The sequence below is a fragment of the Sinocyclocheilus anshuiensis genome, unplaced genomic scaffold (genome assembly GCF_001515605.1).
Source record: "Sinocyclocheilus anshuiensis isolate Anshui unplaced genomic scaffold, SAMN03320099.WGS_v1.1 scaffold186, whole genome shotgun sequence".
Taxonomy (NCBI): domain Eukaryota; kingdom Metazoa; phylum Chordata; class Actinopteri; order Cypriniformes; family Cyprinidae; genus Sinocyclocheilus; species Sinocyclocheilus anshuiensis.
In genome coordinates, this window is record NW_015542355.1 from 1402191 (window position 1) to 1420658 (window position 18468).

At 37.8% G+C, this 18468-nt stretch overlaps 3 protein-coding genes across 4 annotated transcripts in view; all 3 read left to right on the top strand.

Moving 5' to 3' along the window:
• The window catches only part of LOC107691645 (lipoma HMGIC fusion partner homolog), a 28257-nt gene extending 24107 nt beyond the window's left edge, over window positions 1–4150 (top strand). The window contains exons 3-4 of the mRNA XM_016490377.1: window positions 3131–3229; window positions 4028–4150. Coding sequence (XP_016345863.1) covers window positions 3131–3229; window positions 4028–4146 — 218 coding nt within the window. The 3' untranslated portion in view covers window positions 4147–4150. The remainder of the gene's footprint in view (window positions 1–3130; window positions 3230–4027) is intronic.
• Window positions 4151–6099: 1949 nt separating this feature from the next.
• On the top strand, window positions 6100–12003 carry LOC107691646 (cytoskeleton-associated protein 2-like). 2 transcript variants are annotated; one of them, XM_016490379.1, is made up of 7 exons: window positions 6100–6184; window positions 8645–8716; window positions 8854–9677; window positions 10296–10635; window positions 10760–10820; window positions 10962–11265; window positions 11349–12003. In XM_016490379.1, exons 2-7 carry the CDS (start codon window positions 8696–8698, stop codon window positions 11635–11637), a joined length of 1839 nt encoding a protein of 612 aa, XP_016345865.1. In that variant the 5' UTR covers window positions 6100–6184; window positions 8645–8695; the 3' UTR covers window positions 11638–12003. The 2 variants fall into 2 exon arrangements, with proteins under 2 accessions (XP_016345865.1, XP_016345864.1); XM_016490378.1 differs by lacking the exon at window positions 6100–6184 and adding an exon at window positions 8098–8238.
• Window positions 12004–12650: 647 nt separating this feature from the next.
• Window positions 12651–18231, top strand: LOC107691648 (52 kDa repressor of the inhibitor of the protein kinase-like). The gene is made up of 6 exons (XM_016490380.1): window positions 12651–12914; window positions 13462–13582; window positions 13902–13982; window positions 14133–14172; window positions 14377–16298; window positions 18043–18231. Exons 1-5 carry the CDS (start codon window positions 12826–12828, stop codon window positions 16272–16274), a joined length of 2229 nt encoding a protein of 742 aa, XP_016345866.1. The 5' UTR covers window positions 12651–12825; the 3' UTR covers window positions 16275–16298; window positions 18043–18231.
• Window positions 18232–18468: the final 237 nt, after the last annotated feature.

Here is an 18468-nt window from a genome sequence, read left to right on the forward strand (position 1 = left end):
AGTAGAATTAGTATTATTATCAGTTACTAAATTAAAATAACAATGCATCCATTGTGAGATATTTAGAAGTTTGGAATTTTAAACATTTTTTAGAAAAAAAATATTTATTTATTTATTTATTTATAATAAATATTTTAATTCTTCTCATTTATTAAATTCAAAGCTTAAAAGTTTTTTCTCAGATAAAATGTTTCTGGACTCCCAATCATTGGCATTGCCATGACGTGCGTGAGAAGATTGAAGTTGATCACAATTTTTGTGGCCTGATTGAAAATTCAAACCCTACCACTCTCCATGCAGGGAGAGAACTGTGTTTAGATGAGGGTTTAAAACAGGATTATGGGTTTCGGGTTAGAGCTTGATCTCTATATATGAGCAACATGAGAATCCTTAGAGATGCAATGCTCAGAAATAGCGCCTCCTATGCTGAATTGTGTTCACCTATGCCTCTCTCACACATACTTTTCTCTGTTTCAAATTGATGCGTCTTTTCCTCTAAATATGTAGCAGCTGCACACAAGAGACTTTGTCTAGCGCACACAATGCCCTTTTCGTCCTGTTACTCAAACACATATGATGTAAACACACACATTTTGTGAGATCATTATCTAACGAGTCAAACTTTCCACATTTTTTTGCTTTGTTCCTCAGATTCATTTTTCCCGAGTCAAAGCAAGATTCCTTTTGGTTTCCTCATATTCTGAGCTCTATTGCTGCTCTATCTGTTTGTTCAGGTCCAGTAATATACATTACTCACATGCTCAACTCCTAATCGTCAACTTTTATCTTTGACAGTATTTTGTAGTGTAGGCCACCTAGTACATACTAGTTTTGTTGTGCACTCTACATAGTATATACTACATTAGTGCACACTTGGTTTGTAATGCAGTCTCTAGTTGTGTAGTACATTTTTGTAGTGAATTCTACCTATTGCATACTAGTTTGGTTGTTTGCTCGGCCTAGTATATGCTACATTTAGTGCATACTTGTTTTGTAATGCATAGTGTCTTTCAGGCTAGTTCTGTAGTACATTTTTTTGTAGTGAGTGCCAATGCACACTAGTTTTGTTGTGCAATCTACCTAGTATGATACATTTAGTGTGTACTTGATTTGTAATACATAGCGTCTAGTTATTCTATTTATTTGTATTGAATTATACCTAGTCCATACTAGTTTTATAGGGCATACTGTTTTGCAGTACATATTATAAAGTGAAAATTATGGTAGTTTTCTAGAGCATATTTTTTATTTTAGTGCACACACTTCGACTAGCATGCAGTTTAATTAGTATACTCTGAATATGCGCTACAAACAGTTTAAGAACTTTCCTGATGCTAGTGGTAATATGACTTTGAAAACGCAGTGCTGCATTCTACCAGAAGCCCGTTGCAAGCCATAGAGGTACTTTTTTCAGAGTGTGAGTGTGCCTCTTATTCCCTCTTATTCACTTTATCACTGTCAATTTTCCCTCACATTTTTAGTGACAAAAGGCCCTCCCTGTTTCACAGTACCGCAATGGTCCTTTTTTGTCTTGGTCAAGGAGAACTGCTGTACTTGCAGTCACAACTTTACAAACCTCACCACACATGCTCGACCACACGCCAGGGTGAAATAAGTAGGCTATGGCTGCAATCTGTAGAAGTTAATTTCAGAATAATTCTGCATTCTTTTCACACTCTCACATACACATAATAACTAGCCCAATATCAACTTATCGATTACTCATTCATAACTTCTCTGATTGCCTCTGAGAAACAAAAGTATAAGCACGTAAAGGCTTATTTCTCTTCCCTTTATTTTATTCCTTTGCAGTTTTGAACTCTGAAGTAGAATGCCATTTTTGTAAGTGTCTGACTCAATGTAATGGATTTTCAGGCCTGCTTGAATTGATGGAGGGAACAGGAGGCATTTGAAGAATTTTAAAGGCAACGAGAAGTATTGAAATTTCTGACAAGGAGTAAGTCCTACAGAATTGGGATACTAATGTCGGAATCTAGGCTTTTTAATATATCAAAGAATGTCCGTGACACAAGTACAAATGAAAGCACATCATTCCAAAAATAAACTGTTACTGGGCTTTAGCTTGTGCGGCAGTGAGGGAGTGTCCTTTGTGTTCAGTCCTCTGTCCTTTCATTATCTCAGACAACAACTGCGCGGCACACAGACAACTTGAGATGATAACACACCCATCATTTGTAACCAGACGCAAAGAGAGCCAAGCATTACATAATACACATAGGAATGTGCACTAAAATTTTAGTAATATATTACACAATATTACTGTTCACTGTATGATCAAATAAATGCAGCTTTGGTGAGCATAAGATACTTCTTTCAAAAGCATTTTTTAAAAATCCTAATTATTCCAAACTTTTGACCAGTATTTTATTTTATGTATAATATAAATAATAATATTATATAATATTCATATAAATATTATATTATTTATATAATATTATATAAATAATAATTCGAATATATAAATATATAGAATTCATAATCACAAAATATTCACGGAAAAAAAGAGCCTGACATTAGTGACCATAATGCAAAGCATCAGGGCAGATGAAGGCACATGCAGTTATTTTTTATTAGGAAATGTTCTGGTAAGAATTTAGAGCTCACAGGAGAGGAGGAGCATTATTGAAACTACGGTTGTATATGTTTCTGGTGGGAATTACATGCCTGTTTATTTTTGCTGAATTGGTAAGAACATAAAAGGGAAAATATGAAAGAATTCCCAAGAAGCTCATTTATAAATAAGCTACTTGCTGCATTTATTAGCATATTTTCATAGCTGTTTGGATCTTGAGCCCAGATGAAAACATGATTTGTGCTGTATCGTCTCTGCAGAGGTGTGTGTTTGCATTTGCGTGCGTGTGATAGACTATCTGTGTCAAATGGAAAAAAACAAGCTAATGATCCTGCATTGTTTGCAGTAAAACAAATAATAGCTTTTCAGGCCAATGACAAAATGCGTGAAGTGCTGTTTTTCATGGCTATCGTTTATTTTTCAAGAGATATCATGCTCTCCTCCTCACACAGCGTGAAACTATGGGAGCTTTTAGTCATGTTATAAAGTGTACTTTTAGGTCTATTTGTATTCACAGTGTGTTTCATCTCTCTGCAGGGCTGCTGATCGGATCGGGATGTGCCCTGTACCCTTTAGGCTGGGACAGTGAAGAGGTCAGACAGACTTGCGGAAACAGCTCTGACCAGTTCGAACTTGGTACGTTGGTATATAGACAATTTCAGATTTTACTTTACAGCTATAACGCAAACTAAGAATGTACAAATATGAAAATTTTACAGATAATTATTTATAATTATATTACATATCAGTATGCATTTTATGAGACTTAGTACAATTTATATACACTACTGTTTAAAAGTTTGGGGTCAGTAAGGGTTATTTATTTATTTATTTTAAAAACATAATACTTTTATTCCACAAGGACACATGAAATTGATCAAAAGTGACAGTAAAGAAATGTTACAAAGAATTTGGACATCAAATAAATGCTGTTATTTTGCACTTTCTATTTATAAAAAGAATTTTCCGAAAACTATTAAGCAGCACAACATTGATTCTTGAGCACCAAATCAGCATATTTTAAAGAATCGTGATATCACAGGAATAAATTATATTATTAAATTTATTCAAATAGAAAACATTATTATTATTGTAGTTGTTGTTGTTAATAGAATAGTAATAAAATGTGCAGTTATTGTTAGTATTATTTAAATAATAATAGTATTTCCAAATCACTGTTTTACTTTTTTTTTTTAATCAAATAAATTATCAAATATATATTATTTATAAAAGTTAAATGTAAAATATCACAAATATAACAAATAATAAAATATCTTCCCGTGCCATGGTTGAGTAAACATTTTATTTTATTTTTTTTTAAATAGGTAGGCAGATTGGAAATATAATATAAACAATATATTGTGCCTCACATTATATTTTGAGTGAACATAATAGATTTTGAGTATTAAATGTTGAGGTTGATGTTTCCTTCAGGTTCTTGTGAGATCGGATGGGCTTATTACTGCACCGGGGCTGGAGCTGTGGTGGCCATGCTGTTGTGCACGTGGATGGCATGTTTCGCAGGGAAGAAACAGAAACACTACCCTTACTAAACATGTGGAAGACAAAACAACAGTAGAGGGAACCATAAACACCACATATATGGGCATGAATTTCATTCTCCGATTCAGAGAGAGTCTACATCCTGTGCACTTCCCAAACGCATATCATATACAAGGAGACGTGACTGAACAATTAACTTTCCGCGGCAGTTCCCACATGAGATTTTTCCTACGACTGACCTTTGACCTGCATTGCCATCTTTTGCATTTAAAGTGGTGCCAGTAATATTAAAAAGGAATATATGTCAAACTATTGACTTTTGTGTTCAGAAGGACTCTACTGTATTACTCTCATTTATTGTTGCTTTTTTATCGTGTTTGTGTAAGTACAGTCTTCTCTGTGGCTTAAGTTGTTGTGTTTTGGTATATTGTGTTATTATAATAACCTATTCTATATTATGCATTTCATTAATGTCCTGTTATTGCCTTAAATATCTCTGCTGCAATAATATACATCTCAAACGGACTGTGTATTTGCTAATCATTGTATGTTTGACAATATATTGTGACTGATATGATCTTTGTTTGGAATTTACAACTTTTATATAACATGGATAAATGTCCATTATATTTCACTGCATTTGTAAATAAATACTGTCATTTAAAAACTCAGTTGTTGAGGATATATCAACATTTATATTTAAAGGAACTATTTTTCAAATGCATTTTACATATGCTCATTTTGAGGGATTTTGTTAGTGTGTTTGTTTTTCATAATCACTTTTATTTAACTGCTCTAACAGAGACTCCGTAAACTTCATTCCTGATCTGCATGATCTGTGTATTTTTAACCTGCGTGTATCTTTCTCTTTTGGAATGATGGATTGCCTGGTGTTAATTTCCTACAGGGTGATGCAGTGCGGAAGTGTTCACCGCTGGAATGCAAAACTGCAGGGATCCACGCTGCGGGAAGATGTAAAGGCTGATCAGAAGTTATTGACGATCTGCTGTTCCCATTTAGCACTATCAGCAAACCGTCACACACACACACGTGCTGTTGTCGTTTTAGGAATGCATATGCCTGCCTGGAGAAGATGAACTGTTACTGATAATCACAGCATTTCATCAAACCTCACCCTGGTTTAACACTTGACTGAGTGGGGGAGAGTTCATACAGTTTCCCCCTCAATTACGCTAAACCTGTCAGTGAGAAGGACAGGCCAATGGTGGAGAGCTACTGTAAATGTAAGACAACCGAAAATCAATGTCACACGTGGTGGAGTTTTGACAAATGTATTGCTTTGCCATGTTTTCAGCAAAAACAAGCAGAATCTGTCAGACTAATGGGAAAACAAGCTGTCTGTATGTATTAAGATCATTTCACCTCTGCTCTGTGATTCCCTCTTACCTCAATCATTTTGATGGATGATTTACTGTCACTACACCTGTATTGTCTTGAGTCAGGTAGATGTGTCTTTGGATAAGATGGTCAAATGTCTTTGGTTTTGGTCCTAGTATCCATGGCAACACTGTATATTAGACCGGTAGTTCCCAACCCTGGTCCTGGGAGCACCCCAACACTGCACATTTTGCATGTCTCCTTTCTCTGACACATCAATTTCAGGTCTTGGAGTCTCTACTAATGAGCTGATGACCTGAATCAGGTGTGTTTGATTAAGGAGACATGCAAAACGTGCAGTGTTGGGGTGCCTCCAGGACCAGGGTTGGGAACCACTGTATTAGACAGTTTATTCTCAACTACCAAAATCCATTACGAACATCTATTTCACACAGAATGGCTTTAATTTGACCCAGATTCACTCTGGTGATATCTTGCCTCCTCTATTTCCTGAAAAGTATTTTGGTCTGATGAGAACAGTAACAGACATACAGCAGGGTCACCAAATCCGACAAGGAAATGAAACATTACTGAAATCCGTTCCCCCTCTCTGTTTCACACAGAATGGTTTGATGTTACCTAAACTCACACTGTTGATATCTAACCTCATTTATCTTAAAAAAAGCATTTTGGTCTAATGTGAACAGCAACAGACAGCATCGTCACCAAATGACAAGGCAAATCTAACAGGTTAGAGAAATTCATTACTCATCTCTGTTTCACACATAATAATAGTTTTATTGTTACCCAAATTTAGTCCGGTGATGTCGAAACTTCTCTGTTTTATATCCTAGAAAGCATTTTGATCTAGTAACAGTAACAGACATAAGCAGGGTCACTAAATCTGACAAAGCGGTATTGAACATACCAATCTCCATTACCCTCCTCTATTTCACACCGAACGGCTATAATGCCACCCAAATTCACTCTGGTGATGTCTAATCTTCTCTATTTTTTGCAGGGTCACCAAATCTGACAAGACAGTATTAAAGGTTATCAAAATCTGAACACTGTGACCATCATATTCTGTGACCTTAATAGGCGCTGTTATTGATGTGCAGTTTGAACTCGTTACATTTGAGTTCAAGATGAGTTCAGTACACAAACAGCAGTTCTGTAGCAAATGAAGGTGAAAGCTGTGCAGATGGTTTGTTTAAAAATGCTGGTTGTTCATTTCATAAAGGCTTATCTGTGCTTGTCACATTAGATTAAACGCGATGTAGTTGTTTGCAGAGTAGATTATTAGTGTGTTTCATATAACCCTCATAGGGAGATGCAGGGGAGTCACCATCTCACAGGGAGTCAGATTTCGATTTTTGCAATAATATTTTGCCCTCATAGAAATCGTTTGATAGTATGCAACTAGGTTTACTGTATAGATTAAATGTTTTTGGCTTGATGTTTAGTTAGTGCCATATGGTTGTCATCAGTGGAATATGTGAAGCCTACTTGTTTAATTTTTTTTCTCTTGTAACATCAGGACTGAATAACTTTTAATATTACATTTAATAACATGTAAATGCTAGCAGATATTAAGTAGCTAGATCCATGTCCATTTTATTGTCCACCATAGAAAACAATGCTTTTCATGGTCCATATCTACTTAAAACAGAATAACCAAAAAGTTACTTGATTAGCCAACCAGATAAATTGGTTCCTTCTTGCCTCTGAATTCCAGGAAATTAGTCAAGACACACATTTATAGACAAGGTCAAATTGTTTAGACAAGGTCATAATTAACTAGCAGAAATGACCACACATGTGTGACAGACCTCACATAATGATGCAGTCAGCAGAATATCTCATGAATTAAATATTACATTAATTAAAGTGGAACCCCAGAGGGAAGCAATTTGAGATCACAGTTGGAGTCATAGCCTAACAGCTACAATCTCCTTATTATTTTACTCATTATCACACACTGGAATGAAGGCACTTTTCACAGTCATACTGTTCAAATGGGTTTCTAATAATCTTAGAGCATCAAGACTGTGGAATCTTCTGCCATCTAGTGGCTGAATGTGATTTGCTATGCACTTGACCATGTGGAGGCCTTTTGGGAAAATAAATTATGTCCAAACTTCTGAACTGCATTCTGTAGGTATGCACGTGTGTAGAATATAAATATATTCAATGACATGCTTGTCATCGTCTTATGTTCTGTGGCCTAAGAAATACTAACAAAATCAATGAAATTTACTTCTTTTTAGATAATTTCATACGGACAAAATCAAATATATAAACTATGCTGTTAATACACTATGTTTCTTCTCACATAAAACCCATAATTAAAATGTTCTTACAGTGTCTAGAGCTATCAAAAATTAAATTAAGCATTACATTGATTTTCTTACAAAAACTAGGGCTATCTAAAACATTAATGTCATTAGATTGGAATTTAGGGCAACTGGGCAACTGGGAGTTTTGAAACTGCCACTGAGCAGTTATGAGAGGAATTTTATTTGGATTCAAATCAGGCAGCTCCTAGCTTTCAGTAAAAGGGGTGGGGCCAACTCGATCACATCAACTTTGATCACGTGATCAGAGGCAGCCAATACGATTCATAGGCTAGAGTGACTCATAAACGGTCTTCGCCAATCCGACAGCTCGCCGCGCTGAACTCAAATCTGTTGGAAAGCGCGTGCGCTGTGTTTGAATGTGAAGATAATTGTTCTTCAAATTCGGTAAACGGACACATTTATACTAGTGGTCTTACCTGACTGATTCAAGAAGCCGTAGATAACGTAAGTAGATGTTGTTTTGGTGACTGTTGCCAATGGTTTGTGAGTATTGTCATGATTTGGATCTTTTTTGAAGCGTGTTATTATAATGGAAACTCCTCGCAGAATCGTTTAGAACTGGTATAAAACCAGGAATTATTGTTTGACATGTTCTGAGGTAACGTTATTCAGGTTTGTCTGGGCGCAACCCCCGTTTCCATTTTCTAACAATTTTTTTTCCAAGCATCTAGTGTGGTTAGATACAAAATATATAAATAGATCTGTCATGTGAAATACTCGCAATAAAAATCGACAAAAATAGCATATTTTACATATCTTGTATTGAATGTATGATCTATAGACAGATTTTTGTGAGATATCTTTTCTTGTTTTGTTTGTTTGAGTGTTATAACAATGTGATGTTCTGCAGGGGAAGATCATCATCTTTGAAAAGCTTTGTTTGCACTGATAGTTGCACAGAATGGAGTCGGTGGTGAGAAAGGTGATCATTGCATTTTGTGAAGCAGCCCAGCTCTTGCACAGATTTATAACTTATTTCTCACATGTACGTGTGTGAAAGATGTATGTGTGCTTGCAATGTAGTTTGTTTAATTCTGCTCCTTTATTATTTCTATTCAGAGCAACAAGGAAAACTCTAAACCAGTATGTGGTCCAAAAAAACAAGTCATCTGCAATATTGTATCAAAACAAAAAGTGATATGTAAATCTGCACCCCTTCAGTCAAAGAATGATCTTAAGGAGGATATCTCTGGAACAAGAGAGAAGGAAAAGGTTGTTAGACCGAAGGCCAAAACTAATGCTGATCCTACTAAACGTAATAACACACTAAGCCAGGCCTTCCGTACACAGCAGACTGTAAGACACAAGAAGCTCGTGGAAGAAGTTCATAAACCACCCTCTACTGTCTCTGCCATCCAGAAATCCAAACCTGGCACGTATAAGGGTCGTGTAGTTCGGTCTAAAATCGACTGTTTCAGAAAACCCAGTGAAGATGAGAAGACCACAGAAAAGAAAGTGATTTCAAAACCAGATGTGACCAGACCAAAACCTGAATTGTCTAAAGTTCGGTCCAAGTCCGTTACTTCCCTGCCGGCGTACACTAAACCCAGAGTAAACTCTGCTTTGTCATCTAGACCGAAATCTGTCTCTGATATCCAGCTGAATGCCACTGAAAAACCAGTCCAGAAGTCCATTTCCCATAAACGGATACCTCAAAAGTTCCCAGGTACTGTCTCCCAAGCAGGTGTTTGTGCTCCTCTCAGGTCTGCCCCTCTAGCTACAGGGCGCTCTGCCATCAGCAAACCCAGCGCTTTAAAGAAAAAAGACATGACTGTGCAGGTGGAGAAACCCAAAACAGCCACCACTGAACAGAAAGTCTGCAGGCCTGTCACAAGTACAGTCAGCCAGTACAAAATGCAAATAGAGACGGCTGAAGAGAGAAGGTGAGTTGTATACACTACCATTGAAAAGTTTGGGGTAAGTAAGATTATTTTAATTATTAATTTTTTTTATTATTAATAAGCCAGGATAGATTAACTTGATAAAGTTTGTTTCAAAAAATGATTCATCAAAGAATATTGATAAAAAAAAATGTATCACACTTTCCACAAGAATACAATTCTGCACAACTGTTTTAAACAGTGACATTTTAAAAATGTGTCAAAATATTTTCTTGAGCATCAAACCAGCATATTAGAATGATTTCTGAAGTCAAATCATGTGACCCTGAAAAATGGAGTTATGCTGCTGAAAATTCAGCTTTGCCAACACAAAAATAAATTAAATTTTAAACTAAATTAAAATAGAAAAGTTATTTTAAATGGTTATATTATTTCACAATATTACTGTTTTACTGTATTTTTTTATCAAATAAATTCAGCCTTGTTGAGCATGAGACTTTTTTCCAAAAAACATTAGAAAATCTTACAGACACCAAACTTTTGAACAATAATGTATGTATTTTAGTATTTAAGTTTTACCTGGACAAGTGTGACAATCTGCAGATAGAAGATGATATATTGATGTGATTGTCTTATGTTTTATTTATACTGTACTTTCAGAGCAAAGCTTGCAGAGTGGCTGGCATCTAAGGGAAAAGCTCTGAAGAGGCATCCAATATCGGAAAAGTCGTCAGCCTTTTCACTAAAACCAAAACCAGCTCCACAGCCTAAAACAGGACCCAAAGCCACAATTGGTTCCCAATCTGAGCATGCCGTCCAGACTGAGGCTGTTAAACCAACTGCTGCATTGAAGCCTGACAACCAAACTAATGATATCGAAGTCCCTGACAATAAAACAGTGTGTTCTAGGAGATCAAGCAATATTATGAATACCACACTAGACTTTCTGGACAACAGTGATATGGATTTGCCAGTCGACCTAGAGATAAGGATGGAGTCGGTAAGAATCATAATAGAGACTTATTTGTGAAACTGATAGATAAGCGGACAGATAGATATTCACTGTTGTATATATTTGCATTTTTTTAATTGTAATTTCTGCTTTGCTTATATGCAATATGCAGTTGGTGTTGAACTTGTGTGATAAATTGGAGGCAATGGAGACGCCCTCATCATGTGAAGATGGTGAGTCTCATCCAGGTTCTTTATGCAGGAACTGCAAATTAATTACTAATATTACCAGAATAAACAAACGTATTCTCTTTTTGAGTCATAATGTGTTTTTTTTTAATAAATTGCTCATATGTTTTTGCCCATCCTCGACAGGTGTAAATTTTGACAAATCTGATGTGGTGGCAGAGAAAAGAATGGAAGTGCAAATGGAGGAGCAGAAAACAGATAAAGTGTTTGAAATTCTGGAAGAGGAGGAACTGGGAGATGAAGAAGACATTACAGAAGACACTAAGAAGGCTGTCATAAAGAATGAGGATGATGATCAGGAACCTAAGGAGAAGAAGCCATTTGCGAGTGAAGATGATGACAGTGATGAGGAGATGAAGAACACCACTCCAGAGATGGTGGGGGCATCCATTGTGAAATACAATGTGAAAACAACTCCATATCTGCAAAGGTGTGTTTGGGGTAATTTAACGGTATGTAGAAAGACACACGTGTAAGAAGTTCAAGTGTTAATTTGGTTTTCTCATCCTTTAGTGTGAAAAAGATAATTGAATGCGAAACGGCCCCAGGCAGTGGCTCGCGACGCAAAAGCACCATCAAAGACCTCAAGTTTCTGACGCCTGTGCGGCGATCAACACGAATCCAACGTAAGTCCTCTCGTCTGCCAGGTATGCTGAATGACCATGATGCATGCGTCTCCTCATTGGCTGAGCTGGTGCAGATGGAAGATGCAGATGCAAATGCTTACATCTACAGAAAAAACCCAGCACTACTGGAAGACCTGCCAGATCAGCCTGAAGACTTTGCAAAAGTATTCAGTTAAGCATTATAAGCTGATGTTGATGTCACTTTCAAATTGGACATTTATAGCATACGTAACACCTACATTTTAAGTATTCTATGTGATGCTATTAAAAATAGTTTCTTTTAATATTTAAGTGTTTGTTGCATTGGGCTGCTAATCCGAGTAATATCTTAACTGCAATGGCTTAACAGCTTAAAGACAATGATTTATAGGCACTATTATAAAAAGTGCTCTTCTATGCTAACAAGGCTCATGCAGTGTGTGTGTAGATATAAAGAGCTTTTTCTGTTTTTTGTAACATTTTAACACAACACTGCATTTTTCATTTTGTGAACCTTTAAGTTGAAAAAAATGACATGGCTGTAAAAAGTATGATTTGTTTTGTTGTTAATTTGTTTTGAAAAATGTTTTCTAAACATACAGTAAAGTCATTTGTTTAATTAACTAGACTTCTTATTTTCTACAGAGGATTTAATTCATCCCTTAATAGCGACCATGTCTTTTTAAAGCCAAGATGAGCATTCACTGTATTTTAACCATAATTGTGATCACTGAACTAGTTAGACATCTTAATAAAGAATGTATCAGTGCAATATAAATGTTTCATTGTGTCAGTGTAACAAAAATTGGTTTTACTATCTGTGTGTGTAGTTAAGGGTTAATGAAAACGTGACAATTGTAGTTTATTCAGTCATGTTATTCCAAACCTTATGACTTCAGGCAGGATGACAGTTTCAGTCACCATTCAGTTTTTCTGTATGGGAAAGAAATGCAATCAAAGTAAAGGGTGACTGAAACAGTCCTTTCCTTTTGGTTTCAACAAAAAAAGAGTAAATCTTTAAATAATGTGAGTACATGTCACATCTATCATTCTTGGCTGAACTATTACTTTAATATTGCTCATTAAAAAAAAAAATTCTAATATATCCACGGTTACCCCCTAGCTGCCGCCAATTTCTTCCTGTACGCGCATGCTGATTGGCTGTGAATTTGAACTCGCTGTGCGCGAGCAAAGCATTGTGGGACGGAGACGAACTCCAACGCGCTTCTCCTCCAGGCCACACAAAGCACTAGAGTGCCGATCAATTTACCACTTTATTAGTCTCTAAAACTATATATTTTTTAAATTTTCCGACCGGAGTATCATCACATTGAGTCCAATAAACTTGATTCACTATTAAAGATTCGACTCAAAGTGAACGCACGATGCCTAATTTCTGCGCGGCGCTAAACTGCTCCAGGAACAGCACTCATTCGGTGTTGGCGTTCTTCAGGTTTCCACGGGACCCCGAGAGGTAAATTACACACGTTTTGCTTACCGAGCTTACTCTGTCATCTAGACGATAGACGACGTCGTGTTTAACCTTCATTTAACTTCATTTATTTACTGTTGTGTGCAGAGCTCTAACTGAGCCGGTTAGCTCGCTTGGCAGATCAGATGCAAAGTTGAATCTGTCGTACGTTACATGGTGTTTACATACTGCACAAAGTATTGTTAGAGAACTAGGAGTTGTTTTTCAGTCAGCCCAGTTTTACTTCGCATTTGTATTGTTCAAATAAGATAAATCTGTTAGCCCAGCTTGCTTTTACAGTGCAGTTCTGATTGTATGTGGTGAATGTAACTATCTGTCATAGATATGAGCTATATTGATCCCATTGTGTATGTTGTCTATTAACGTTAGCAGCTAGACACAAACAACGTCGTATATTACAGTAAAAACAAAAAGATACAGATAATATGCACTATATTATAGCATTGTAATGCTATATCCACACCATTGTATTGATAACGGCTATGTTAGATGCTAACAGCCCTCCATTCATGAGATATTTATTCCCTAGGTGTAAGAAATGGGTGGAAAACTGCAGTCGCTCAGACCTTAAAGAGAAAACGCCGGACCATCTGAACAAATATCACAGACTGTGTGCCAGGCACTTTGAACCTAACTTGATAACCAAAACCGTAAGTTGTTATTATTCTTTTTGTGTAGTTCATATGTGAATATGTACTCATTGTAGTTAGTAAAAATGTACTATACCTTTATATTAAATGTATTTTTAAATATATTAAGTTGTTTTACATAAAGTGTGTATTTTAGGTGCTGTTTCTGTAAAAATATAAATATTCCAAAAACTGCATGTAGAATAATCATTCAAGAATTAGAAATTGTTGTGTAAAAAGTTTTAGTCGGGTAAAACAGATTGGCCTCACAACTTCCCATCAATAAATAACATGTGATCTCTAACATGTTGCATTGCACATTATTGTGATTATTATCCAGAGCCCTTTCAGGACTGTACTGAAGGATAATGCAATACCAACCATATTTGACAATCCTTCCCTCAAACGGTCGAATAATGAGGTAAGATCTGCTCAGTATATTAATTGATGAGTTGTTACTGTACTGTATTATGCCTGTCTCTTAACATTTCAAAGTAAAGGTAAAAGCCAATTATGTGTAAATACACAGAATGTGAATGATTTCCTAATGAATTTGGTATGTTTCTAACAGAAAGAAAATAAGGATGCCCCTGAAGCAAAGAAGAGTATATGTGAGTTCTTTGTGATTTTCTCACATATTTACATACCCGCCTTGCAAAATCTGTAATTTGGATGGATTTTTTTTAAATAAAATTTTATTTAGTAATGCTGTAATAAAGCTATCTGACACATTCTATATATTTACATGTTAATATATAGAATATATTAACAAAATAATTACTGAATTTACACAAATATTGTTTGTATATTCTCAGCGGACTCCCAGAGTGAGGCAACAAAAGATAATACTGAGGCAACAACCAAAGAGATCAGTGAGAGCAAAAATGGTGATGGGGTTGACAGCAGCCCTCAGGTCATTGATGAGGAAACACTGAATAAAGAGTATCTCAAGTCTTTGTTTGATGTTGTCGTGATGATGGGCACGCAGAACATCCCTCTGCATGGGCACTCCGACAAAGAACCCAGAAGCAAAAGCTTCACTCCCACCAACTTCCAGGCACTGTTGGAGTACCGTATCAATGCAGGTGACGAATTCCTCAGAAAGAAGTTCGAGGGGTCGCCCGGAAACCTCGAGCACTGCTCCTCTACTCAATTGCAGCAGATGCTGGAAGTGATGGAAAACTGTGTTCGTGAGGAGTTGTTGGTTGAAGTTAAAGAAGGACGCTTCTTCTCTTTGGTAGTAGACAGCCTGGTTGAGGTAGGCGGAGAGAGCCTTCTCCCGTTGTTCATACGTTTTGTGGACAAGACCAACTGCCTAAGGGAAGAATTTGTCGGGTTCCTGCTTTTTGAAGGTGATGTGGAGGCTATCACGGAGAGGCTTATTGCTGAAGTAACTGAGAAATGTGGCCTGGACATGCAGTACTGCAGAGGACAGGCGTATTTGTGTTCTGGTGTGTCCGCTATGAAGGTCAAAGCAGTGGTGGCCAGAATAGCTGAGTTACACCCGCTAGCGGTTCTCACCCCTTGCTCCAGTTGCTCTCTGAACATCTGCCTGGCAAACACAATGACCTTCACAGGTGTGCATCTCGTCATGTCTACCCTGAAAAAGCTGGATGCGTTTTTCAGTAAATCGCCATTGTTGCAAAATCAGCTGGAAAGTGCTATTTCGATCTACTACCAAGGAAACGAAGAAAAAGCCAATGTCCTCAAAGAGGCCTGTGACTCGAAATGGACAGAGCAGCATGATACATTCGAAGTAGCTGTCGACCTCCTGGAGGCTCTGCTGCTTTGCATGGATAGCGTCCATGATAATGAAGATCACAAATGGAGCGATGAAGTAGCACACAACGCCTTTGTCATATCCGAGGCTTTGGCCGATTTTGAATTTGTCATGACATTAGTGGTGCTGAAGAACACACTTTCCTTCTCCAGAGCCTTTGGTAAGAATCTGCAAGGGCAAACAAACGAGGTCTTCTTCGCATCTAGCAGTCTAACTGCGGTTCTGCATTCGCTGAATGAAGTTTACGAGAATATCGAGGTCTACCATGAGTTCTGGTTTGAGGAAGCCATTAACTTGGCTGCAGCTCTTGAAATCCCAGTGAAAGTACCCAGGCTGTACTTCAGAAAACGACCGACGTCTGGTGAGGAAATCCAACCTGAGACCTACTATAAAGAGCAAGTCACCCTTCCAGTGGTCAGCCATGTGATTAAGGAGCTGTCTGATCTTTTCTCTGAAAATCATCTGAAGGCCCTGAAGTCCTTGTCACTTGTCCCTGCCATCATGGGACTGTTGAAGTTCAACACCGCAGAGGAGACCAGTGCAGACATTTATAAAGATGACTTGCTGAACCCAGACACCTTTCCTGCCGAGTTACACTGCTGGAAGATCAAATGGAAGCATGGCACTAAAGACGTTGTACTGCCATCAACCATCTACGAGACACTTCAGCTGTCCGATGTGAAGTTCTTCCCCAACGTGTGTGCTCTCCTGAAAGTCCTGTACAATCTGCCAGTCTTTGCTCTGACAAATGACAAATGCAGCACTGCGAAACAACGACTGACAACATACCTGGAAGATACACCTGTGCATCACAGAAACAAGAGCATGGCTCTGTTCTTTATTAACTGTGCCATTAAGCATGATTTGGACAGCATGGTGGAGAAATACTTGAAAATGTATCCAGATAGTGAGCCGTCAGAGAATCGTGATTGATTACAGGTAGCAGCACAGTCTTACATATTGCAGTACGCTTCTTCTCTTTGGTAGTAGACAGCCTGGTTGAGGTAGGCGGAGAGAGCCTTCTCCCGTTGTTCATACGTTTTGTGGACAAGACCAACTGCCTAAGGGAAGAATTTGTCGGGTTCCTGCTTTTTGAAGGTGATGTGGAGGCTATCACGGAGAGGCTTATTGCTGAAGTAACTGAGAAATGTGGCCTGGACATGCAGTACTGCAGAGGACAGGCGTATTTGTGTTCTGGTGTGTCCGCTATGAAGGTCAAAGCAGTGGTGGCCAGAATAGCTGAGTTACACCCGCTAGCGGTTCTCACCCCTTGCTCCAGTTGCTCTCTGAACATCTGCCTGGCAAACACAATGACCTTCACAGGTGTGCATCTCGTCATGTCTACCCTGAAAAAGCTGGATGCGTTTTTCAGTAAATCGCCATTGTTGCAAAATCAGCTGGAAAGTGCTATTTCGATCTACTACCAAGGAAACGAAGAAAAAGCCAATGTCCTCAAAGAGGCCTGTGACTCGAAATGGACAGAGCAGCATGATACATTCGAAGTAGCTGTCGACCTCCTGGAGGCTCTGCTGCTTTGCATGGATAGCGTCCATGATAATGAAGATCACAAATGGAGCGATGAAGTAGCACACAACGCCTTTGTCATATCCGAGGCTTTGGCCGATTTTGAATTTGTCATGACATTAGTGGTGCTGAAGAACACACTTTCCTTCTCCAGAGCCTTTGGTAAGAATCTGCAAGGGCAAACAAACGAGGTCTTCTTCGCATCTAGCAGTCTAACTGCGGTTCTGCATTCGCTGAATGAAGTTTACGAGAATATCGAGGTCTACCATGAGTTCTGGTTTGAGGAAGCCATTAACTTGGCTGCAGCTCTTGAAATCCCAGTGAAAGTACCCAGACTGTACTTTAGAAAACGACCAACCTCTGGTGAGGAAATCCAACCTGAGACCTACTATAAAGAGCAAGTCACCATTCCAGTGGTCAGCCATGTGATTAAGGAGCTGTCTGATCTTTTCTCTGAAAATCATCTGAAGGCCCTGAAGTCCTTGTCACTTGTCCCTGCCATCATGGGACAGTTGAAGTTCAACACTGCAGAGGAGACCAGTGCAGACATTTATAAAGATGACTTGCTGAACCCAGACACCTTTCCTGCCGAGTTACACTGCTGGAAGATCAAATGGAAGCATGGCACTAAAGACGTTGTACTGCCATCAACCATCTACGAGACACTTCAGCTGTCCGATGTGAAGTTCTTCCCCAACGTGTGTGCTCTCCTGAAAGTCCTGTACAATCTGCCAGTCTTTGCTCTGACAAATGACAAATGCAGCACTGCGAAACAACGACTGACAACATACCTGGCACCTATCCTGCTGAGTTGCACTGCTGGAAGATCAAATGGAAACATGGCACTAAAGATGTTGTATTGCCATCAACCATCTATGAGACGCTTCAGCTCTCCGATGTGAAGTTCTTCCCCAACGTGTGTGCTCTCCTGAAAGTCCTGTACAATCTGCCAGTCTTTACTTTGACAAATGACAAATGCAGCACTGCGAAACAACGACTGACAACATACCTGGAAGATACACCTGTGCATCACAGAAACAAGAGCATGGCTCTGTTCTTTATTAACTGTGCCATTAAGCATGATTTGGACAGCATGGTGGAGAAATACTTGAAAATGTATCCAGATAGTGAGCCGTCAGAGAATCGTGATTGATTACAGGTAGCAGCACAGTCTTACATATTGCAGTAATGTCTTGTCAATCGGCAGTTTGTAATTTTCCAGCTATAATTTTGTTACTTTTGCTTTTTATGTACAGTCATACAAGATTAGCAGGACTTGAGCCTTTTCTTATTGTACTACTGTTTCATTTAACATGGTGTATATAAAAGTGTACCCCCAGTTTGAATTTGAAAACATTAAAACGATCTTTTGCTGACCAACTCCATGAATGTCTTGACATTTTTTAATTATTTTTTTAGAATAAAATACATATTCTGCAAAAAAGAAAAAAAATCTTATGTTTTCTGTTCTTAATCTCTTAAATAATGTGATATATTTTATTTTGTCAAATAAAAATGACAACTGTATGTATTATGACTATTATCATTATTTCTATAAAGCATATAGAAATAGTCAACATATTTGCAGGTTATTATATAGTGC